Genomic DNA, 16,367 nt, shown 5'->3' with positions numbered 1-16,367 from the left:
TGAACCAATTAATGTGATACAAATATGCTAAAGACAAATGATTTCATACACTACATGCTATCTCTCATGCAGTTAAAGCAAAACTGTAGGCCTTTATTTTGAAGGCAAGTTTTTAGCGGAAGTTGCGTTACAGGTTCTTGCGGTCATAGGTGAAATATTTAGCGGGAGATGCCAAAAATCAACACAGAGGAGGTCGATCTGTTTTTCTGTTTATTTTGTACCACTCAGTCGACCTTGATTTACAACACAATCCACAAAACAACAAATTAGAGGTAAGAAGTATAATGACGCTACAAGCATATAGTCAGTTAAACGAACGCGTTGTACCAGAATGCAGTTGAACAGCGTAATGTGATGAAACGTCTTATCTATTTCATGACACATGTCCTCAGTCATGTTTTCAGACGTGATTGTGCCCAAAGAAACCCTGTTAAACCCTCCGAGCTACGAAGAGCCGGTGTTTGATCGCCATGCGCCTTCATACAGCGGCTGCTCGGAGCACTTTCGCATCGGCGAGCGCAGCTTCAGCCGCCAGTACGCGCACATCTACGCCACCAGACTGATGCAGATGAGACAGATCCTCGCAGACAGAGCCACACAGAAGTGGGGTCAGTAAATGAAAGGCTGTCCTTGTGTTTAACTGACGATATTAAATATAATCTGCATGACCTCAGCGGATATGTGTTGCAGGTTCTGCCGTGCCTGTAAGGAAGCTGTGTGATCTGCAGATGGTTGAACACTGTATAATAGTGGGCACTTTATTCAAACACATGGAGCTGCAGCCCTCCATCCTGAAGGAGATCAGTGAAGAGGTATTTGGTTATTTTAGTACTTGATTTGATGTGACTACTAGTATGTTATAATTGTCTTTATTTGATGTTCACAATTTCAGAGATAAATGAATAAAAATATGTCAATGCATGAACACGGTCAGCTATTATCTGCCTGTCATTAATTCTTCCTATCTCCTTTTGTATCCCAGCATAATTTATTGCCCCAGCCACCACGTACAAAATACATCAGCCAATCAGATGAGCTTATTTTGGAGGATGAACTGCAGAGGATTAAACTAGAGGGAAATATAGACACACCCAAATTTGTTACGGGTGAGATACATTACATTACATTTACATTTATTCATTTGGCAGACTCTTTTATCCAAAGCGACTTACAAGTAGGAGAGCATCTCAATCATCATGCCATTGATATTTTCAGGCAGTGTAATTGCCATCATGGGTGCTGAGAAAAATGATGGTAAATTTACTGTTGAAGACTTCTGCATGGCTGACCTGCCTCCACAGGCAACCAGACAGCCTACTAGCTCAAACAGGTACATACACACACACACCTAACCTGTCTGACTATACACTGCGTCTTATGAAAGTTGACACGAATAAATCAGTTCTTGATTTTTCTGAAATCAAGAAAAAACTTCTCAAATATATGTTTTAGATCATTTGATCCCATTGTCTTTAACCATTTGCTTTCACCTGTAACTTTTGTTGCTGTTCTGCTCCTTCAGGTTTGTGCTTCTCGCCTCTGGTTTGGGGTTGAACGGCAGCAGAGCAGACAGCATGATGGGATTGCAGCTTTTGGTTGACATGGTAACAGGTCATCTTGGAGACCAGGGGGAGCAGAATGGAGCCGCTTCTATTTCCAGAGTCATTTTTGCTGGAAATCTGTTGAGTCGGAGCACTCAGAACAAAGACTCCACAACCAAGGTGTGCAGATGTGGTTTATGTTGCAGGAAGTCCAAACCAAAACATTTTTTCCAGCATAACTCGTAACTCTTTCTCCATCTTTTCCATGCTTCTTCCCTATGTGAAGGCTAAGTACTTGACTAAGAAGACACAGGCTGGGAGTGTGGAGGCTATCAGGCTGCTGGATGAGCTTCTAGTTCAGCTAGTGGTGAGTATTTCTCAGTCAAGTTGTATTACCTCTGTCCAAAGTCTCTGTACGTCTTTGATTTGTCCTCTATAGGCCTCCGTACCTGTGGATGTCATGCCCGGACAGAACGACCCGACAAATTACACCCTCCCCCAGCAGCCTCTCCATCGCTGTATGTTCCCTCTGTCTGTACCCTACCCCACCCTGCAGCTGGTCAGCAACCCCTACCAAGCCATCATAGATGATGTCCGGTGAGTGAGCGGCGACAGCCTCTCATAGCGCTCATAAACACTGTTAGTTACCGTAGTTGTATTTCTGCATCATGTTCCGATCATCTATTGTATATCAATGGTGTGATGATGGTGAACTGTAGTTAATAGTGGTTTTTGTGCGCTCAGGTTCTTGGGTACAGCAGGGCAGAATGTCAGTGACATAGTGAAGTACAGCAGTGTTGACGATCACCTGGAGATTCTTGAGAGCACACTGAGGCTCCGTCACTTGGCCCCTACTGCTCCAGATACACTGGGTCTGGACCTTCTCATTCTCAAAATGATTTATAACACTCATTTTTGTGCTTCATTGTGTTTAAATGTATCTTTTATAATCCAGTGTGGAAATGTTGATTGCTCTGACATGTTCTGTTAAAACGTTTAGGTTGTTACCCATTCTATCAGAAAGATCCGTTCATTCTGGAAGACTGCCCCCATGTGTACTTCAGTGGAAATGCTCCCAGCTACCAATGCAAACGTATCACAGGTAAATAAAAGATTATTTAGTTATTAACTGTAGCATTTGTAACAGATTTAATCGTATGTTTCTAGGCTTTGCTATGATCTGTTTGTTTTTGACTTTTGTCACGTCAGGACCTGAAGGTCAAGAAGTACTCCTGGTAGCAATCCCAGAGTTCAGCAGCACGCAGACAGCCTGCCTCGTGAACCTGAACACATTAGAGTGTGAGCCAGTCTGCTTCTCTTCATTTTCCACCGATGATGATGAGGAGAACGAGATGAATATCAGCCATTAAACACTCCAACGTATGACACTTGTTACTATGAACTTGCTAATACTGATAGTATGAGATTTGTTGTTAATAAAGACCCCTCTTTTGTATTAAAGCTACTCTTTTCATTAGTGGGTGTGAATGTTGCATTATGTATCGTTGATCTTGTGATTGAGACAACTTTCATAATGGCCTTACAGTAGTGGTTCTTAAACTTTTTTGTCGTAAGGCCCCCTTTGAGTGTGCATTGCTTTGCGGACCCCCAAAATAAAGAAGTATAAACTTAGAATTTTAATTCAACCAATAACATATTCAGTTATACAATACTGGAACGTCAATTATTTTGCTTGGTGGGCTTATTTTTCTGATGTTTGATTGCATAAAATCTATAAATGTTTCACATAAAAAAGAAAGACACAGGCCAGATGAGGAATTCTAGGTTGTATAAAGCTAGCAATTGTATGACAATTAAAAGATTTTATAAACAAAATATTAGCTCTTAATAGTTACAGACCATAAATCGAGATGATGTTTTGGAATAATAAGAAACGATCCTAAAATCCGAATGTTTTCATCGCCCCCTACTGGTTAGCGGCACCCCATACAACTAAATCCGTTCAACTTTAGAAATGATTCAACTTGCGTTTGTTTGGAAAGCTATTTTAACACCACGATATTTATATATATCTGAAAATGTAATACTTTTGTAATGATACAATTTAAAATGTAAAAAAGCAATAAAATATATTTCCAGTCCCGTTACATGACGTCAAGGGATAATGTTGCTACGTCATTTCTCTGCGACCGGGGCGCTTGTTTGGCTCCTTTCAATGAAACGTTGGCTGGATTACTAACATATTTGACATCATAAAGGTAATATATGCAGTTGTTATTGTATATTTATATGTAAACTTGCATGTATGATATTTTATCATCGACGTGAAAAGAACACCATCCGGCAAAGCTCTGTGTTTATATTATGGCACCGCAGTTAACGTTACGCGTGGCCGATCAACACTAGTCTTACTGTCTGTATTAACGGAGATGATTTTTTTCTGCAGATGCCTCTGCCTCCAGCTTTACTTGCAAAACTTGCTAAAAGAGGCATCGTGAAACAGTCAGACCACGGTAAGATACCTCAGGCATAGTGTGTAAATTACTCTTAAAACATAACGCTTGTTAATTTCAGACTCTTATTATATGATATCATCTCAATTCTCCACCACTAGACGCCGAAGAGGAGATAATCGCTGAAGACTATGACGATAACAACGTGGACTACGAGGCTACAAGACTTGAGAGTTTACCAACCAGCTGGTACAAAGTTTTTGACCCAGCGTGGTAAGTCCATCAATGACTTCCTCCCTTAATATTGCTAGTCAACTGTAAAAGATGTCAAATGTTTTCATCCCTTGTATTCAAAGTCCTCTTGGCTCTTCCCTAGTGGGCTTCCGTACTACTGGAATGTTGAAACAGATTTAGTGAGCTGGTTGTCCCCTAATGACTCTGCTGCTGTCATCACGAAAGCAGCTAAAAAACAGAAAGGTAAGGAAGTATGAGAATCACAGATTAATATGAAGACACATGATGGGGAAGATGGCTTTAAATATTTGCATTTTGCTTCCAAGGTGACACTGGACACGAGAAAGGGGACAGCCACCAAGAGAAGTCTGAAAGAGAGAGGGAGCGAGATAAAGAAAGGGACAGAGAAAGGGAGCGTGATCGAGACAGAGACGACGTACGGGACAGAGATCGAGACCGGGACAGAGACAGGGATCGAGACAGACGCTCGAGGAGAGATGACAGTGCCCCGTACAGTAAATCAAAAAGAGGTAATTTATGCAAAAACAGTGTAATCTATAATATGGAATATGGAAATGTCTCAACATAATTTTAATAAACTTTACAACAAGGAGGAAGTTGGAAGCCGCAACAAGAGGAAATGGATCCCATGGATCCCAGCGCCTATTCTGATGCTCCAAGGTAATAGACATTTTGGTTACGTTTGGAGTATGTTCTCTCATTGACTGTTTGAATCTCACAAAAAACATTTCCAAGCCACATTTCACCCTAAAACAAATCAGTAAGAAAGTCTTAAGATGTTGGCATTGTGTACAAAATACAATAATGATGCGTACATATTTAATTAACATAGTATATTATTCTTATGTTATGTTGTTTAATGAGAGTTAATGTCAATATTTAGATTTTTGTATGAAAATATACACAATTCATGACACTTATTTATAAATGCAGTCTTAAAAAATGTAATCATTCAACAATTTGAGCATGTAATGACCACAAGCTTTAATTAGTTCTGTTTCCATCGTTATGTATAATATACACAATTAAAACATTTTGTTGATGCTGGCTTTAGGGGCTTATGGTCCTCCGGCCTTCCCAAACGCAACGAGGCAAAGACAGGAGCAGACACCACAGCAGCAGGACCGCTGTTCCAGCAGAGACCGTACCCCAGTCCTGGAGCTGTTCTCAGGGCAAATGCTGCGAACGTCAGACGCCTGGAGGAGGATGACGACGATGATGACGACTGAACGGGAACAGTGTCTTAAGACATGTACATTCATTAACTGTTAACTGATTTTTTAAACTTCAGAAATGGGTTCATTTGTAAATAAACCATGTGTTGTACAATTTAAAACAAAAGATTGTTGAACATGTCATACACTTCTTAATAAACATTTTGTCAGTTTTTGTGTGTGTGTGTTTCTGCGATGACTCAGTAATTCAGAGATAAAGGCACATTATTTTAGCGATGATATTTTAATATCAAAAGATAACATGAAAGGAACTGTGTATGGGAACTTTCATGAACCAAATTTTAACGTTTCTCTATAAAAACCCAAATACAGTCACAAGTGAAAGTCTGGACAGTATGATATTATTTTCATAAAAACAACAGGTCAAAAAAGACCAAATATATATTTCTCTTCAGGTCAGTAGCAAATGCTGACGTAACAAGAATAACCTGGGTTCATTATACCACTACACGGAAACATGGCATGACCTGCATTGATCGTATTAAAGACTGCAAAACGCAGTTTGGCAATATAAGATTGTCTTTACTAAGGAGAGATCGTTTCTAGAACATGGGTTTTCAGTTACTGAATTTTTATTCCATCTCTATACCACCAAGCAATTCCCCATTTAGGTCTAACCTTGCACTAAAAACAGCACCACAACTAACAAAATAAATTAGGTCTTGGTTGTATTAAAACAGTGATGGTATCTGATATGTTGGTCACTGGAAAAAAAGCAAATCACCACTCAGACAGGGCTGAAGATGAGAGGTGTGTATCCAATTGGCTGCTCAGTGTTCTGTTCCGCCCACATAATGACAGATGGCGTCATAGTCATAAGTAAACACCCGCTCCTCGTAACGCTCCAGCTGAACCATGGCTCTACACTTCTCTCGGTCTCGCTTCAGGATGCGGCCCACCTGCCAAACACGCTTTTTTAATTGTATGCATAGCAGAAATGCACTTCAGAGAGCAAATGGCAAATAATTTGTATTTTTGAGAACATAAAGGCCCGGTTTCACAGACGAGGCTTACGGCTAGTCCCAGACTAAAATAAATGTGTGACCTGTCGTCTTACCTGAATATAATTTGCACAGAAATATCGTAAAATATATCAGTGTCATTGTCTCAAGATGTACACCAGTCATGTATTCTTCCCATGCATTTTTATAAAAGCGACATTAATATCTTAATTCAACTAAGGAATAGTCCCGGCTTTAGCTAAACCGTGTCTGTGAAACCAGGCCAAAGTTATTTAAATTTGCAACATTTAACTTGTATGAAACATTTTTGCGTATTGCCGTGCATTCTGGGCTGGACTTTTGGTGAAGATACATGAAATTCTAGAATTGGAAACACATGTTGTATAGTATACAATAAAAAAACAAGCAAGTCAATCCATATACCTGTCCTTTGTGCTCCCCAACCACCACCATAATGTAGTCCGAGTCATTCTTGGGCACCATGGTCTCCAGCATCTTCTGTCTAATATCTAAACGAGACAAATGAGCAATATAAAATCCATTATGAAATGCACATCTGTGAAAATGCCCTTTGTCATAACACGTATAAATGTGCCCTTACCGTCTAGAACCCTTCCTTCTTCTGTACGACACACACATGTGTAGGGCGTCAGAACATCCTCAATTGTCATCTAAACACAGGAACCAGACACATAAATAACCATTCCAATGCTGAAAGATGCCAACGGTACAGTTTCTACCAGGCTCCTTTGAGCTACCTTTGAGTTGTAGTATTTGCCTCCTTTAAATGCTTTGTCTATGAATCGCACACGGAGGTCTCTTTGGAGCCATGTGGGGGCTGGAGGAGAGGGCCGGGACTCCTTTGGAGGGGGAGGTTTCGCTCTGTAAATTTGCAAACAAATACATTGCAACTCAACACACTTTAAATTGAACAGATTTGGAGTCCCACCATCACAGGTAAATGTGCCTCACCCTATTAGAATGACAATATAAGTGTTAATATAAGTGTCAATGTTTAATGCAAAGCTGCTATTTCTGTACAGATGTATATATAATTGGACATGTTTTACATCATGTGTTTTTAAACTACTATATACTTTAAAAGTACAATTAAATAACATTTACACAGTAGGTACGTTGTATACATTTTTATTTTAAAGTATCTGCATGTAATGCGATTTAACCCTAAATGCCACCCCTCACCAATTCAAATCAAATACTTTTTTCTTATGTAAGTACACAGTATTTAAAAACATCAAATTTAAAAAGGGACCATATCTTTTGGTTTGCATTCTTCAAATTGCAAAAAGTGTAAATTTAAATAAAGTATAAGTAGATTAAATCCATTTGCAAAATCCTGAATTCACTGGTTTATCACATTTAAGCAATGTGACTGTAATACTTTGACCATAGCGCCCACTAGAGACTGTTTGTCTGATGTCTTACCTGTCTGTTTCTGATTCTTTGTGTTTTCTTTTTCTCTGATCTCGATCTCTGTCCGTCTCTCTGTCTGGTTTTCCTCTCTCGTCTTTGCCATTTATCCTCTGCTCTCGTTCTCTCTGCTGTCCCCGTTCTCTCTCTTTCTCCTTGTCTTTGTGTGCTTTGCTAAGGCGACCTGGTATAGAAAGATATTTAGTATTTGTTGACTGTCAACCTCAAGTAATTCAACACATCAGTTTAAATGTATTTACATTAGTTTACATAGAAGAATGTGTGTAAATCAGTTTCACATGCACAAACCAGCCCGTGAGAAATGTACATCCCAGATCACATAACCTCCGATTACAGTAAATAAGAGACCAGTGATGTTTTGGGTTTAAACGCTCAAATCCAAAAAGCTTGTTTTCCCAGAAGCTCACCGCGCACCCAACATAGTCAAGCCAGTTCTTCAATATTTCATTTTAAGTTCATTTAAAGACCCCATAAAACAATATCGACCCCATTTATTTTCTTATTGATCATTTTGTTACAATATTTAAAATGATATAACTTTAATTGGCTCTAAAGCGACTTTTTATTTCTGATGGCATAACCTTAAGTCTATTGTGGGCGGGTAAAACTATTATTTGTAAAGAATTAGTGTTTTAGAGTATTGCTTACTAATGTCTTTGCTGTATTTTTCATACTCCTTGCGTGTGACCAGTTTTATCGAGTGCTGAATGATGGTCACGGTCTTTCCTCCAATGGCGAGTTTGACTACAACTCTGGCGTTATCAGGATCCACTCCCTCTATCTGTAAAGAGATGAGAGCAAAAAAATATATAATCTAAAAATTTGAAGTGCATTTTATTCACAAAATATTTCATATACTAAAAATACTTTTTTAAACTGCAGATTTTTATTATGACACAAGGGGGAGCCAGCAAGCTTCTGTAAATAAATCAAGTGGGCCTATTTAATATTCGCTGAATCCAAATATTGAAAGAAAAACAATCTGGCCAAAATATTGCATTACATACATCTCTGTGCTAGAATATTTATTGACAGACACAAGTGCAGTGCAGTGCAGTGATTCATCAGTAATATATTCTCACCTTCCCATACAGATCTTTATGGGCTCCTGCCAGAACCAGCACATATCCTCCAGGCCCCAGAACCAGAGCCTCCTCCTCCTTCCCCTTCTCCTCACCAGGTTTAGGGGGGCGTTTGGGACGCCCGGGCTCCAGATCCTTAATGGCAGAGCGATCGGCACCCAAACCCATTCCTTTAGGCCTTAACTGGTGCTCTATGGGCTTCACATCTCTAATGGAAATAGATGAGAGAGGACAGAGATTATGAAACAAAGGTTTTTTGCATAGTTTGACGAGGAACTATAAAGACATCTCGCGTTAACAGAATTATTACTGTCATACAGAATTTCAAACACTGACAGATGATTGTAAATGCTGTCCATCTTTTTGACAGAAAAAGAAAGATCATTTAAATCCAGCATGTCAAGTTTCATTTTAATCATCTGTACATGCCATGGTATGATGGTTTATGCAGTTTCTTTTGCTTCTCTCTCTCTCTCTAGTTTAAAGACTAAATGTTGAATCAAGTAATATAAGAAACAGTACTGTTTAATGCTGCATTGCTACATACATAATGTAATATAACAGGACAAACACAGAGGGTGGTAGATACTTTTGCAATGCACTGTAATTATTAGGGCAACAACATGACAGATAAAAATAGACCACGGCAGAAATTCAGCATAACCTTTGCTTAGATGTAAATCACAAGTAATCTAGAGTTCAATGCAAAACTGTCGCAAAGCGCTTGACAAGCGTGCGTCAGACCCCGCCCCTAATAAAGAGCAGTCTGAGTGTTGCCATGTTCATACAAGCCGACAGATGGGCCCTTAAGCACAAAAGATTAAAGAGTGTGCAGCCAGTCTGTGCCAAAGTTTGTCATAGTCGGTTCCAAAATAATTCTTCATCGCATTCGACATAAAATCATAATCTCTCGTCATTAATGTTTCCAGCCACTACAATAATCCCAGCAGAAGAAAACATGATCAGTTAAGACTTCCAGAGAGAGTCAGCATCAATTGATTCAGAATGCAAAAAGGGCATAAAGTACTGATTAGATTATGAAGATGCTGAAGAGATCAAAGATGAAAAGATGCATTTCTAACAATATAAAGTGCTTTGAGTGAAAGTGCTATAGGTAAATTATTCAATTACTTCATTAAAATTGCTTTAATAACTATTTATTTTTAAAAAGCATAAACTGTGTCAGCTCGCTTTACCACATCCATGTTAAGGTTTGAATAAAATAGGATCCTATAAGCAATAAACATGTAATAAAATAAGATCAATGAATATTAATAATGAATGTTTGCATACAAACAGCTAAATTGTTAACTTTGGAACATTTTTAGACATAAATTGTTTATTTTACAATAGATATTCAGATTTTTTGTATTATAGCTTTTTAGTTTTATTAATATTTTTAGTTAGCTTTTATTTTTTAGATTTTTCGTTTTTATGTTAATTTATAACTTTTAAAAATTGTGTTATACGGTTTTGTCTTTGTATTATTTGTTTATTTTTTATGTGGCTATATAAGATTAACTTGTTTTTATTTTAATTTTTGTTTATTATTTTAATTTTTGTGCCTTAAACTTATTTCTTTTTATTCTGAGGCAACATTTCAATTTTTCGTTTAGTTTAAGTATTTCCAATCATTTTATGCCCATATTTGATTAGATTCCAATAAACAGAACATTTTAAAATTTGAAGTTTAGTAAACTAAAATATCCTTGCATCTTTTATTATATTTGATAGATATTTTGTCTTCACATTTTATTCACTTTCACAATTTCTATATGGATTATTTATTCTATTTTGACTATAATATATTCATCATCTATGTCACATATCTATTCATATATTATCTATATTATCTTCGCTTCCCTGCATTTACAGTAAAGGTGCAATATTGTAAAATATTGCACTATAGAAATGAATTTGAATAGAACTGAATTAAAAAAAAAGTTTGCAGCCATCAATGTATTTTCCAGTTTCATTACTCCTACAAAAAAATCACACATTGCACTTTTTAATACTTTCTAAGGATCTTCGCACACCCTATTCATGACCCCTGCATAAACAGAAACAGAGATTCTTACTGTTTAAACGTGCGTCCAATTCCCTCTCCTTCCTTCCAGCCCATTCCTTTCAACATCGCCATCCCATAAGCCTCCACGGGAACGCGGTCATAGTCTGCCTCTGTGGACTGAATTATAATGGACGTCAACTCTCCATTTAACACGCACCCCCCTCAAACATCACATAAATCAAATACAAGCGTACAGACACAAACTCACAACAAACAACACAATGAACAGCACATTCAGACACTGATAAACAACACTCATTAGAAACCCCTACACCTAAAGAGGAAGTGATAATGACATGAAATATCCCAGCTCTCTTCATGAACACGAATAAACATGCCAAGTAAAATTTACTCGAAATGAATCTGTGCTGTTTTAAACTCTAATCAAGTTATGGCTTGTGCTCTCACACAATCTACAAGTGATGGACTTGCACTGCGGGGGAGAGAGAGGGAGGAGAGAGAGAGCGAGAGAGAGAGAGAGCATGCAGAGTAAGCTGTTTGGATGCGGCAGCGGGGTTTCTCATCACTCATTTCATTAGGACACGCCTTATACTACACGCACACACAGGATTTAAATGAAACAAGAGTACTGCATGTGCTATGACCTTGAACTGCCCTGTGCTGACACCACCTTTACAGGAAAACAGTTTGAGCTGCAGAACACGCACTTCACACTAATGATTAAAAAAAACACATTACAAATAATGGACTATAATTTTATTAGCAATACTTGATTTGGAATGATAGATGTCCTGAGGTGCATCAAACATATTGTGCATGTTGCTAAATCTTTCAGAATTAATATGCATGCACCTTTAATTACCTAATGGCATACACACTGAAGATTTACAGTCTCCTCTGGGAAAGCGAAACAAATATATTGATGGCTCGTCCTGCACTACACAGATTTATGCCCAATCATATTTAGTAGTAAATCACAGGTAAAGGTGCAAATATCTAACTTCTTTTACCCTCATGTCATGACCACAAACAAATAAATGTTTCTATTAAAATGCTATCATGTTATCAATAGCAAAACGGTTGGAGGTCGTACACATCTGGGATGGCATGAGGGCTAGTAAATTGAGAGAATTTGAATATTTGAGTGAATTTATCCTTTACTTGCTGACAAAATTAAAGTCTACTGGCCTGTTACATGTTTCATCAGGAAGTACATTAACACAAAGACAACCGCACTTGTTAGGCAAATTCACAAGGTCTTTAAAAGAAATTAAGACATACGCTTACTTTCTAAAATACATTTATAGAATTTGAAACCTAAAAACTAAAGCATATATTATAGAAATATTAAAAAAAAAACTGAAATGTACATAACTATCTAGTGACTGAATCTCTACTGACAACAGGCTTTCATCCCCAAAAAAACAATCACTCTACAAGACTGCGAATGACAAACAGAGAAATTAAACTGGAAAGTGTAAAAACTATAGATATATACAGTATATCAATGTATCGCATATCACAATACAAAACATTTGTACATAGTACATCATAGAGCTATAACAACTGTATCACAATTGTTATATTTTCTATGTTAAAATTCAGTTTTATTTTCTAGTAACATCACTATCCAAATTCTATTCAATTATATACAGTATGTTTATTAAACCTTGAATGCTGAAAATTATTTTACAAAATAACAAATGTTATTGAAAGATGTTTAATGTTTTAGAAATCTGTCATTTTTTGAAAATCCATATTGTGTGCATTACACCCATAGTTTATTTGTTTCTTTTTAACATCATATCGGCAAATGGCAAACTAAGTAATGGTATATTACACCCATAGTAAAAACTGTTCATAGAAGTGAGATGTGACTAAAATGCCCCAAGCTATTCTTGAACCATCATTTCTTTTTTTTGTATTTCCACACATAGAATGTCCCCAATATCTGACTTGACTCTGTGACCCTCATCAGCACTGTATAGAGGCCAAAAAAAATAGTGAAAGCAGACTGTGCATTTTCAGTCAAAGAGAAAACATGGTCTGTGAGAGAAAGTGCTTTTAAACATTCACCAATCTGGACACGTTTATTTAGATGATCACTTTCAGGCATGCAAATACACAGAGGTCACATGTAATGGTAACTGCCACTGTAATCTTAGCTACACTTAGTCACAGTAAAACTGTACAGTCCCGTCTTGGTTCCCTGAATCCCTGTCTAACAAAAGTTTAGAACACAGCCCTCTCATCTCCCCTAACAATCTCCCAAGCATTCCCACACATATAACCGCCAAGGAAGAGTCTCTGCTCCATCTGATTAATGCAAAGATCGTATTCCACTTAATTCAATACCATTTGCTATGGTAAACCCAGCACTGTTGCACCTTCGCAGAGCAATCTTCACAAATCTCATCAAACATCTACGTGCAGGATTGGAGGTCTATTCCTCAGGAGGTTCTGTACTGGCAAAAGCCTTTCAGTTTTAATTTAACAATTCATAACTCATACAAAAGCTCACCATCATGCAGAGGAGGTAAAATATACATACTGTCTAGACTAGTAGTTTAATGCAAGTGCACGACTGCTGTCCATCTGCCCCTCCGTTGTATCAGAGATCGGGACTTACCGACTCTGGGCGCAACTCAACGTTGACTTTGTCTCCATCTTCGAAGCCCTGTGGGGCCTGGTTCTGCATGAGAAGAGGTATGGCAATGTTTGGATCAGTCTGCGGGCCGTTCTTCCATATCTCCTGGTGCTTTTGAGACTCTGCAGGAGAAAGAAAGAGACTTTAGAAAAGACTTTGAGATACAGTAACATCCCCCTGTGTGCTTTGCACAATTGAACAATAACAGTAACTCATGAATTATTGAATTTATAAGGTTGAACCTGCAATCTTTGGCTCACCACTACAGGTCTTTAACCACTACACCACATGCCCCAAACTAAACAATTTAATCAAGTAGGCGGTTTTAGGATGTCCATTACTGAAAACAGATGAGTTTTTGTGAGTTGCTGTAGTTCATTTATAAAGCATTATTTTGTAAAAAGTTAGGAGTTCGAGTCCCAGGTAACACACCTTCGATGAGTTCTTTGACAGCCTGGGACTCGACCGTGTCCTCCTGTGACGGATCTGTGCTCTCCTCCTTGCTGCTCTTGTCCCCTCGCTCAGCATCCTCCCGGTACCAGCGGTTCTTATGGATGAGCGGGATGATCAGCTCTTTCGGTTTCTCCACCGGTTTAGTCCTATAAAAACGACAGAGAAATAAAGGACACACATGGCCCACGATGAGATCCAAACAAAACCAACGTCACATAAGTTCATTCAGACTGTGTGCTAATCAAGCTAACGTTAGCCTTCAACTCACCCTTTTAATTCTTTCCCTTCGACCTCAACTAAATAATCTTTCTCCGCTGCCTTTCCGGATTTAGCCTTGTTCAGTGTTTTACTAAAACCAAAAGATATCGGGCCGGATTTTTTGCTCGCATCCTCTTGAATATTATCACTCTTCTCTGATTCACGTTCTCGGCACGACTCCGGCGACGCCATGTTTGTTGTGTGTTATGGTCGCTGGTAAATGTAGTTTTATGGACCGCAAGTTTCCACGCAAGGCGGGTTCGAAAATACTACTGTTCCCATAATGCAACACGACAAACAGAACTACCGTTCTTTTTTATATTTGTAAAAGTAAACGTGTTTATGTAGCTTTTCATTACTTTTCGTTTCATTTTCAAAGAATTGTTTTCCATTTACGTACGTAGTTTTATTTTTAAGCAATTATCATAGTAATTATAAATATACCTGCTTCTTCAGCTCACCTTGAGACCCAGGTAAATGACTGAAATAAGTTACATTCACGACAGTTATTATAATTGAAGTTAAAATGAGCTTTTTTTTTAACACAACTAAATGTGGTGATAAAAGGAAGGAAATATATAGCAGTGTTTTGCAACAACGTGCATCCCACAAACAGACAAAAAAACGTAAACTGTCTGTATTTTGCTGCTAAAGTTGGAGTAGAGATCTGCTGTGGAAGAATATCAAAGACACCTCACTCGGCCTCTTCTGTAACCTTTACCGACCATGGACGTTTGACTTTGAAGACTCAATTACCTGCCAAATTATATTAGGCCACGCCCATCAACCGTGTCTATTTCTATTTATTAAGGCCAATTAAATGCACCTCCACGTAACGTTAGTTTCCCAAACTCACCTAAACCCTCTCACATTGCACGTGCCCGCATTGACCTGAGAAACGCTTTTAACAAAACTGCTAAACTACCTGCTTCGCTTACACAAGGGGCGGTTCTTCTCCCTCCCCTCAGCGTCTCCAATATTGCTTCTTACCCTTATAACGGTGTTCTTTCCTTATTGCTTACGCCTGGGAATATTGAACAATACGCCAGTGCGCTAGATGCTGTTCTGGACCGGTGACATGCATCGCTCGCCCGCAGCGTGCCTTCACGGACGCCGTGAGATGCACCGGACACCCGTGTCACTGTCCTCCAGTTCATAATCGATAGTGTCGCCGTGTTCTGCTTATCGAGCGCTTTGAGAAGCCATCCTCAGCATAACCGCGGTAATGTGACCGATTAACGTATTTACTCCAAAAGGCAAAAACAAATACGCGGATTAACTAACACAGCCTCAGGAAACACAATGAGGAGAAAGCGATAACTATGAAGGTAAGATCTGGGCTCTGATCCACCTGCCATCGATTTGTCGAGTAGACGTGTTGCGACGTGTAAATCACACGGTGCTTGTAACAAGAACATGCAGATGTCATACAGTTTGTTCGGGACATAAGTTGTCACTGGTCCATAAGCCACGATCCCGTGGCAGTGAGTGTTGTTTCGGACTGTCTACAACGAAGTGCAAACGCGCTGTCCGATTTGCGTTTTTTTTTCACCCCGTTTTTTTTTCTCACAGATCATCGCGGGTCCCGTTACCAGCTGCACACCACAGTGTCCAAATAACCCGTGTGGCGTGCGCATCTCATCTGCGCTGCCCGTACGCGTACACACAGTGTGCTCTAAAGAAAATAGTGATTTAAAAGTCGTGCAAAGTTAGAAATCTCACTGCATCGAATCATTAACTATTTCTTTTTAGCATTTTTGGCCGTCGCGGTCAAATCCAGTTTTTTGCCGGACCAATGTATATAGACGCGTTTAAACGGATGATATTTGAACGCCTCAGTTGTTTGAAGAGAATGTGTGTATGTCAGCGACAATGCAGGTGAGTGTTTTCTGCAAATATCAGTGTTTGTAGTATAAATGTGGGTGTGGGAGAGACGATGCCAGAAAGATGCGTTGAGTTTGTTGCCAGATACAACAGTTGAACATACGTGGTACATTACTTTTAATTCTTTCTTTTTTTTTGTCATACCAACTGCATAA

The 16,367-nt window shown here is 38.6% G+C and overlaps 4 protein-coding genes across 8 annotated transcripts in view; 3 read left to right on the top strand and 1 right to left on the bottom strand.

Annotated features, from left to right (window-relative positions):
* The first annotated feature begins 145 nt into the window (after positions 1–145).
* pold2 (polymerase (DNA directed), delta 2, regulatory subunit) lies at positions 146–3,009 on the top strand. Its single transcript, XM_057357030.1, has 11 exons — positions 146–272; positions 393–608; positions 691–812; positions 983–1,106; positions 1,216–1,330; positions 1,523–1,721; positions 1,828–1,908; positions 1,981–2,138; positions 2,286–2,413; positions 2,542–2,643; positions 2,751–3,009. Exons 2-11 carry the CDS (start codon positions 395–397, stop codon positions 2,909–2,911), a joined length of 1,404 nt encoding a protein of 467 aa, XP_057213013.1. The 5' UTR covers positions 146–272; positions 393–394; the 3' UTR covers positions 2,912–3,009.
* Positions 3,010–3,680: 671 nt separating this feature from the next.
* On the top strand, positions 3,681–5,576 carry pqbp1 (polyglutamine binding protein 1). Its single transcript, XM_057357550.1, has 7 exons — positions 3,681–3,760; positions 3,949–4,015; positions 4,117–4,228; positions 4,332–4,432; positions 4,516–4,719; positions 4,801–4,870; positions 5,265–5,576. Exons 2-7 carry the CDS (start codon positions 3,949–3,951, stop codon positions 5,437–5,439), a joined length of 729 nt encoding a protein of 242 aa, XP_057213533.1. The 5' UTR covers positions 3,681–3,760; the 3' UTR covers positions 5,440–5,576.
* Positions 5,577–5,666: 90 nt separating this feature from the next.
* gpkow (G patch domain and KOW motifs) lies at positions 5,667–14,535 on the bottom strand. Its single transcript, XM_057357549.1, has 11 exons — positions 14,339–14,535; positions 14,050–14,216; positions 13,600–13,739; positions 11,020–11,126; positions 8,942–9,149; positions 8,508–8,640; positions 7,854–8,022; positions 7,166–7,289; positions 7,009–7,078; positions 6,831–6,916; positions 5,667–6,344 (listed from the first exon to the last, which is right to left on the bottom strand). Exons 1-11 carry the CDS (start codon positions 14,518–14,520, stop codon positions 6,216–6,218), a joined length of 1,515 nt encoding a protein of 504 aa, XP_057213532.1. The 5' UTR covers positions 14,521–14,535; the 3' UTR covers positions 5,667–6,215.
* An 809-nt stretch (positions 14,536–15,344) lies between these two features.
* The window catches only part of LOC130568275 (membrane-associated guanylate kinase, WW and PDZ domain-containing protein 2), a 76,905-nt gene continuing 75,882 nt past the window's right edge, over positions 15,345–16,367 (top strand). For 2 of the 5 annotated variants that reach the window (XM_057357027.1, XM_057357028.1), the window contains exon 1: positions 15,705–16,206. In XM_057357027.1, coding sequence (XP_057213010.1) covers positions 16,124–16,206 — 83 coding nt within the window. In that variant the 5' untranslated portion in view covers positions 15,705–16,123. Of the gene's footprint in view, positions 15,657–15,704; positions 16,207–16,367 lie in introns of those variants that run through there. The other 3 variants (XM_057357024.1, XM_057357023.1, XM_057357025.1) reach the window with 2 other exon arrangements.

This window comes from Triplophysa rosa, linkage group LG17 (genome assembly GCF_024868665.1).
Source record: "Triplophysa rosa linkage group LG17, Trosa_1v2, whole genome shotgun sequence".
In the NCBI taxonomy this organism is placed as follows: Eukaryota; Metazoa; Chordata; class Actinopteri; order Cypriniformes; family Nemacheilidae; genus Triplophysa; species Triplophysa rosa.
The sequence above is the reverse complement of the archived record's forward strand: the minus strand, read 5'-3'. Positions and strand labels throughout refer to the sequence as shown.

Coding starts and splice junctions, on each gene's coding strand:
- gpkow (XM_057357549.1), bottom strand. CDS start 14,520: ATGGCGTCGCCGGAGTCGTGCCGAGAACGTGAATCAGAGAAGAGTGAT. Junction 9,150..11,019: donor ATTGGACGCACGTTTAAACA/GTAAGAATCTCT, acceptor TATTTCCATTAG/AGATGTGAAGCCCATAGAGC. Junction 7,079..7,165: donor GCAAATACTACAACTCAAAG/GTAGCTCAAAGG, acceptor TCCTGTGTTTAG/ATGACAATTGAGGATGTTCT.
- pold2 (XM_057357030.1), top strand. CDS start 395: ATGTTTTCAGACGTGATTGTGCCCAAAGAAACCCTGTTAAACCCTCCG. Junction 1,331..1,522: donor CAGCCTACTAGCTCAAACAG/GTACATACACAC, acceptor CTGCTCCTTCAG/GTTTGTGCTTCTCGCCTCTG. Junction 2,139..2,285: donor GCCATCATAGATGATGTCCG/GTGAGTGAGCGG, acceptor TTGTGCGCTCAG/GTTCTTGGGTACAGCAGGGC.
- pqbp1 (XM_057357550.1), top strand. CDS start 3,949: ATGCCTCTGCCTCCAGCTTTACTTGCAAAACTTGCTAAAAGAGGCATC. Junction 4,229..4,331: donor AAAGTTTTTGACCCAGCGTG/GTAAGTCCATCA, acceptor GCTCTTCCCTAG/TGGGCTTCCGTACTACTGGA. Junction 4,720..4,800: donor GTACAGTAAATCAAAAAGAG/GTAATTTATGCA, acceptor CTTTACAACAAG/GAGGAAGTTGGAAGCCGCAA.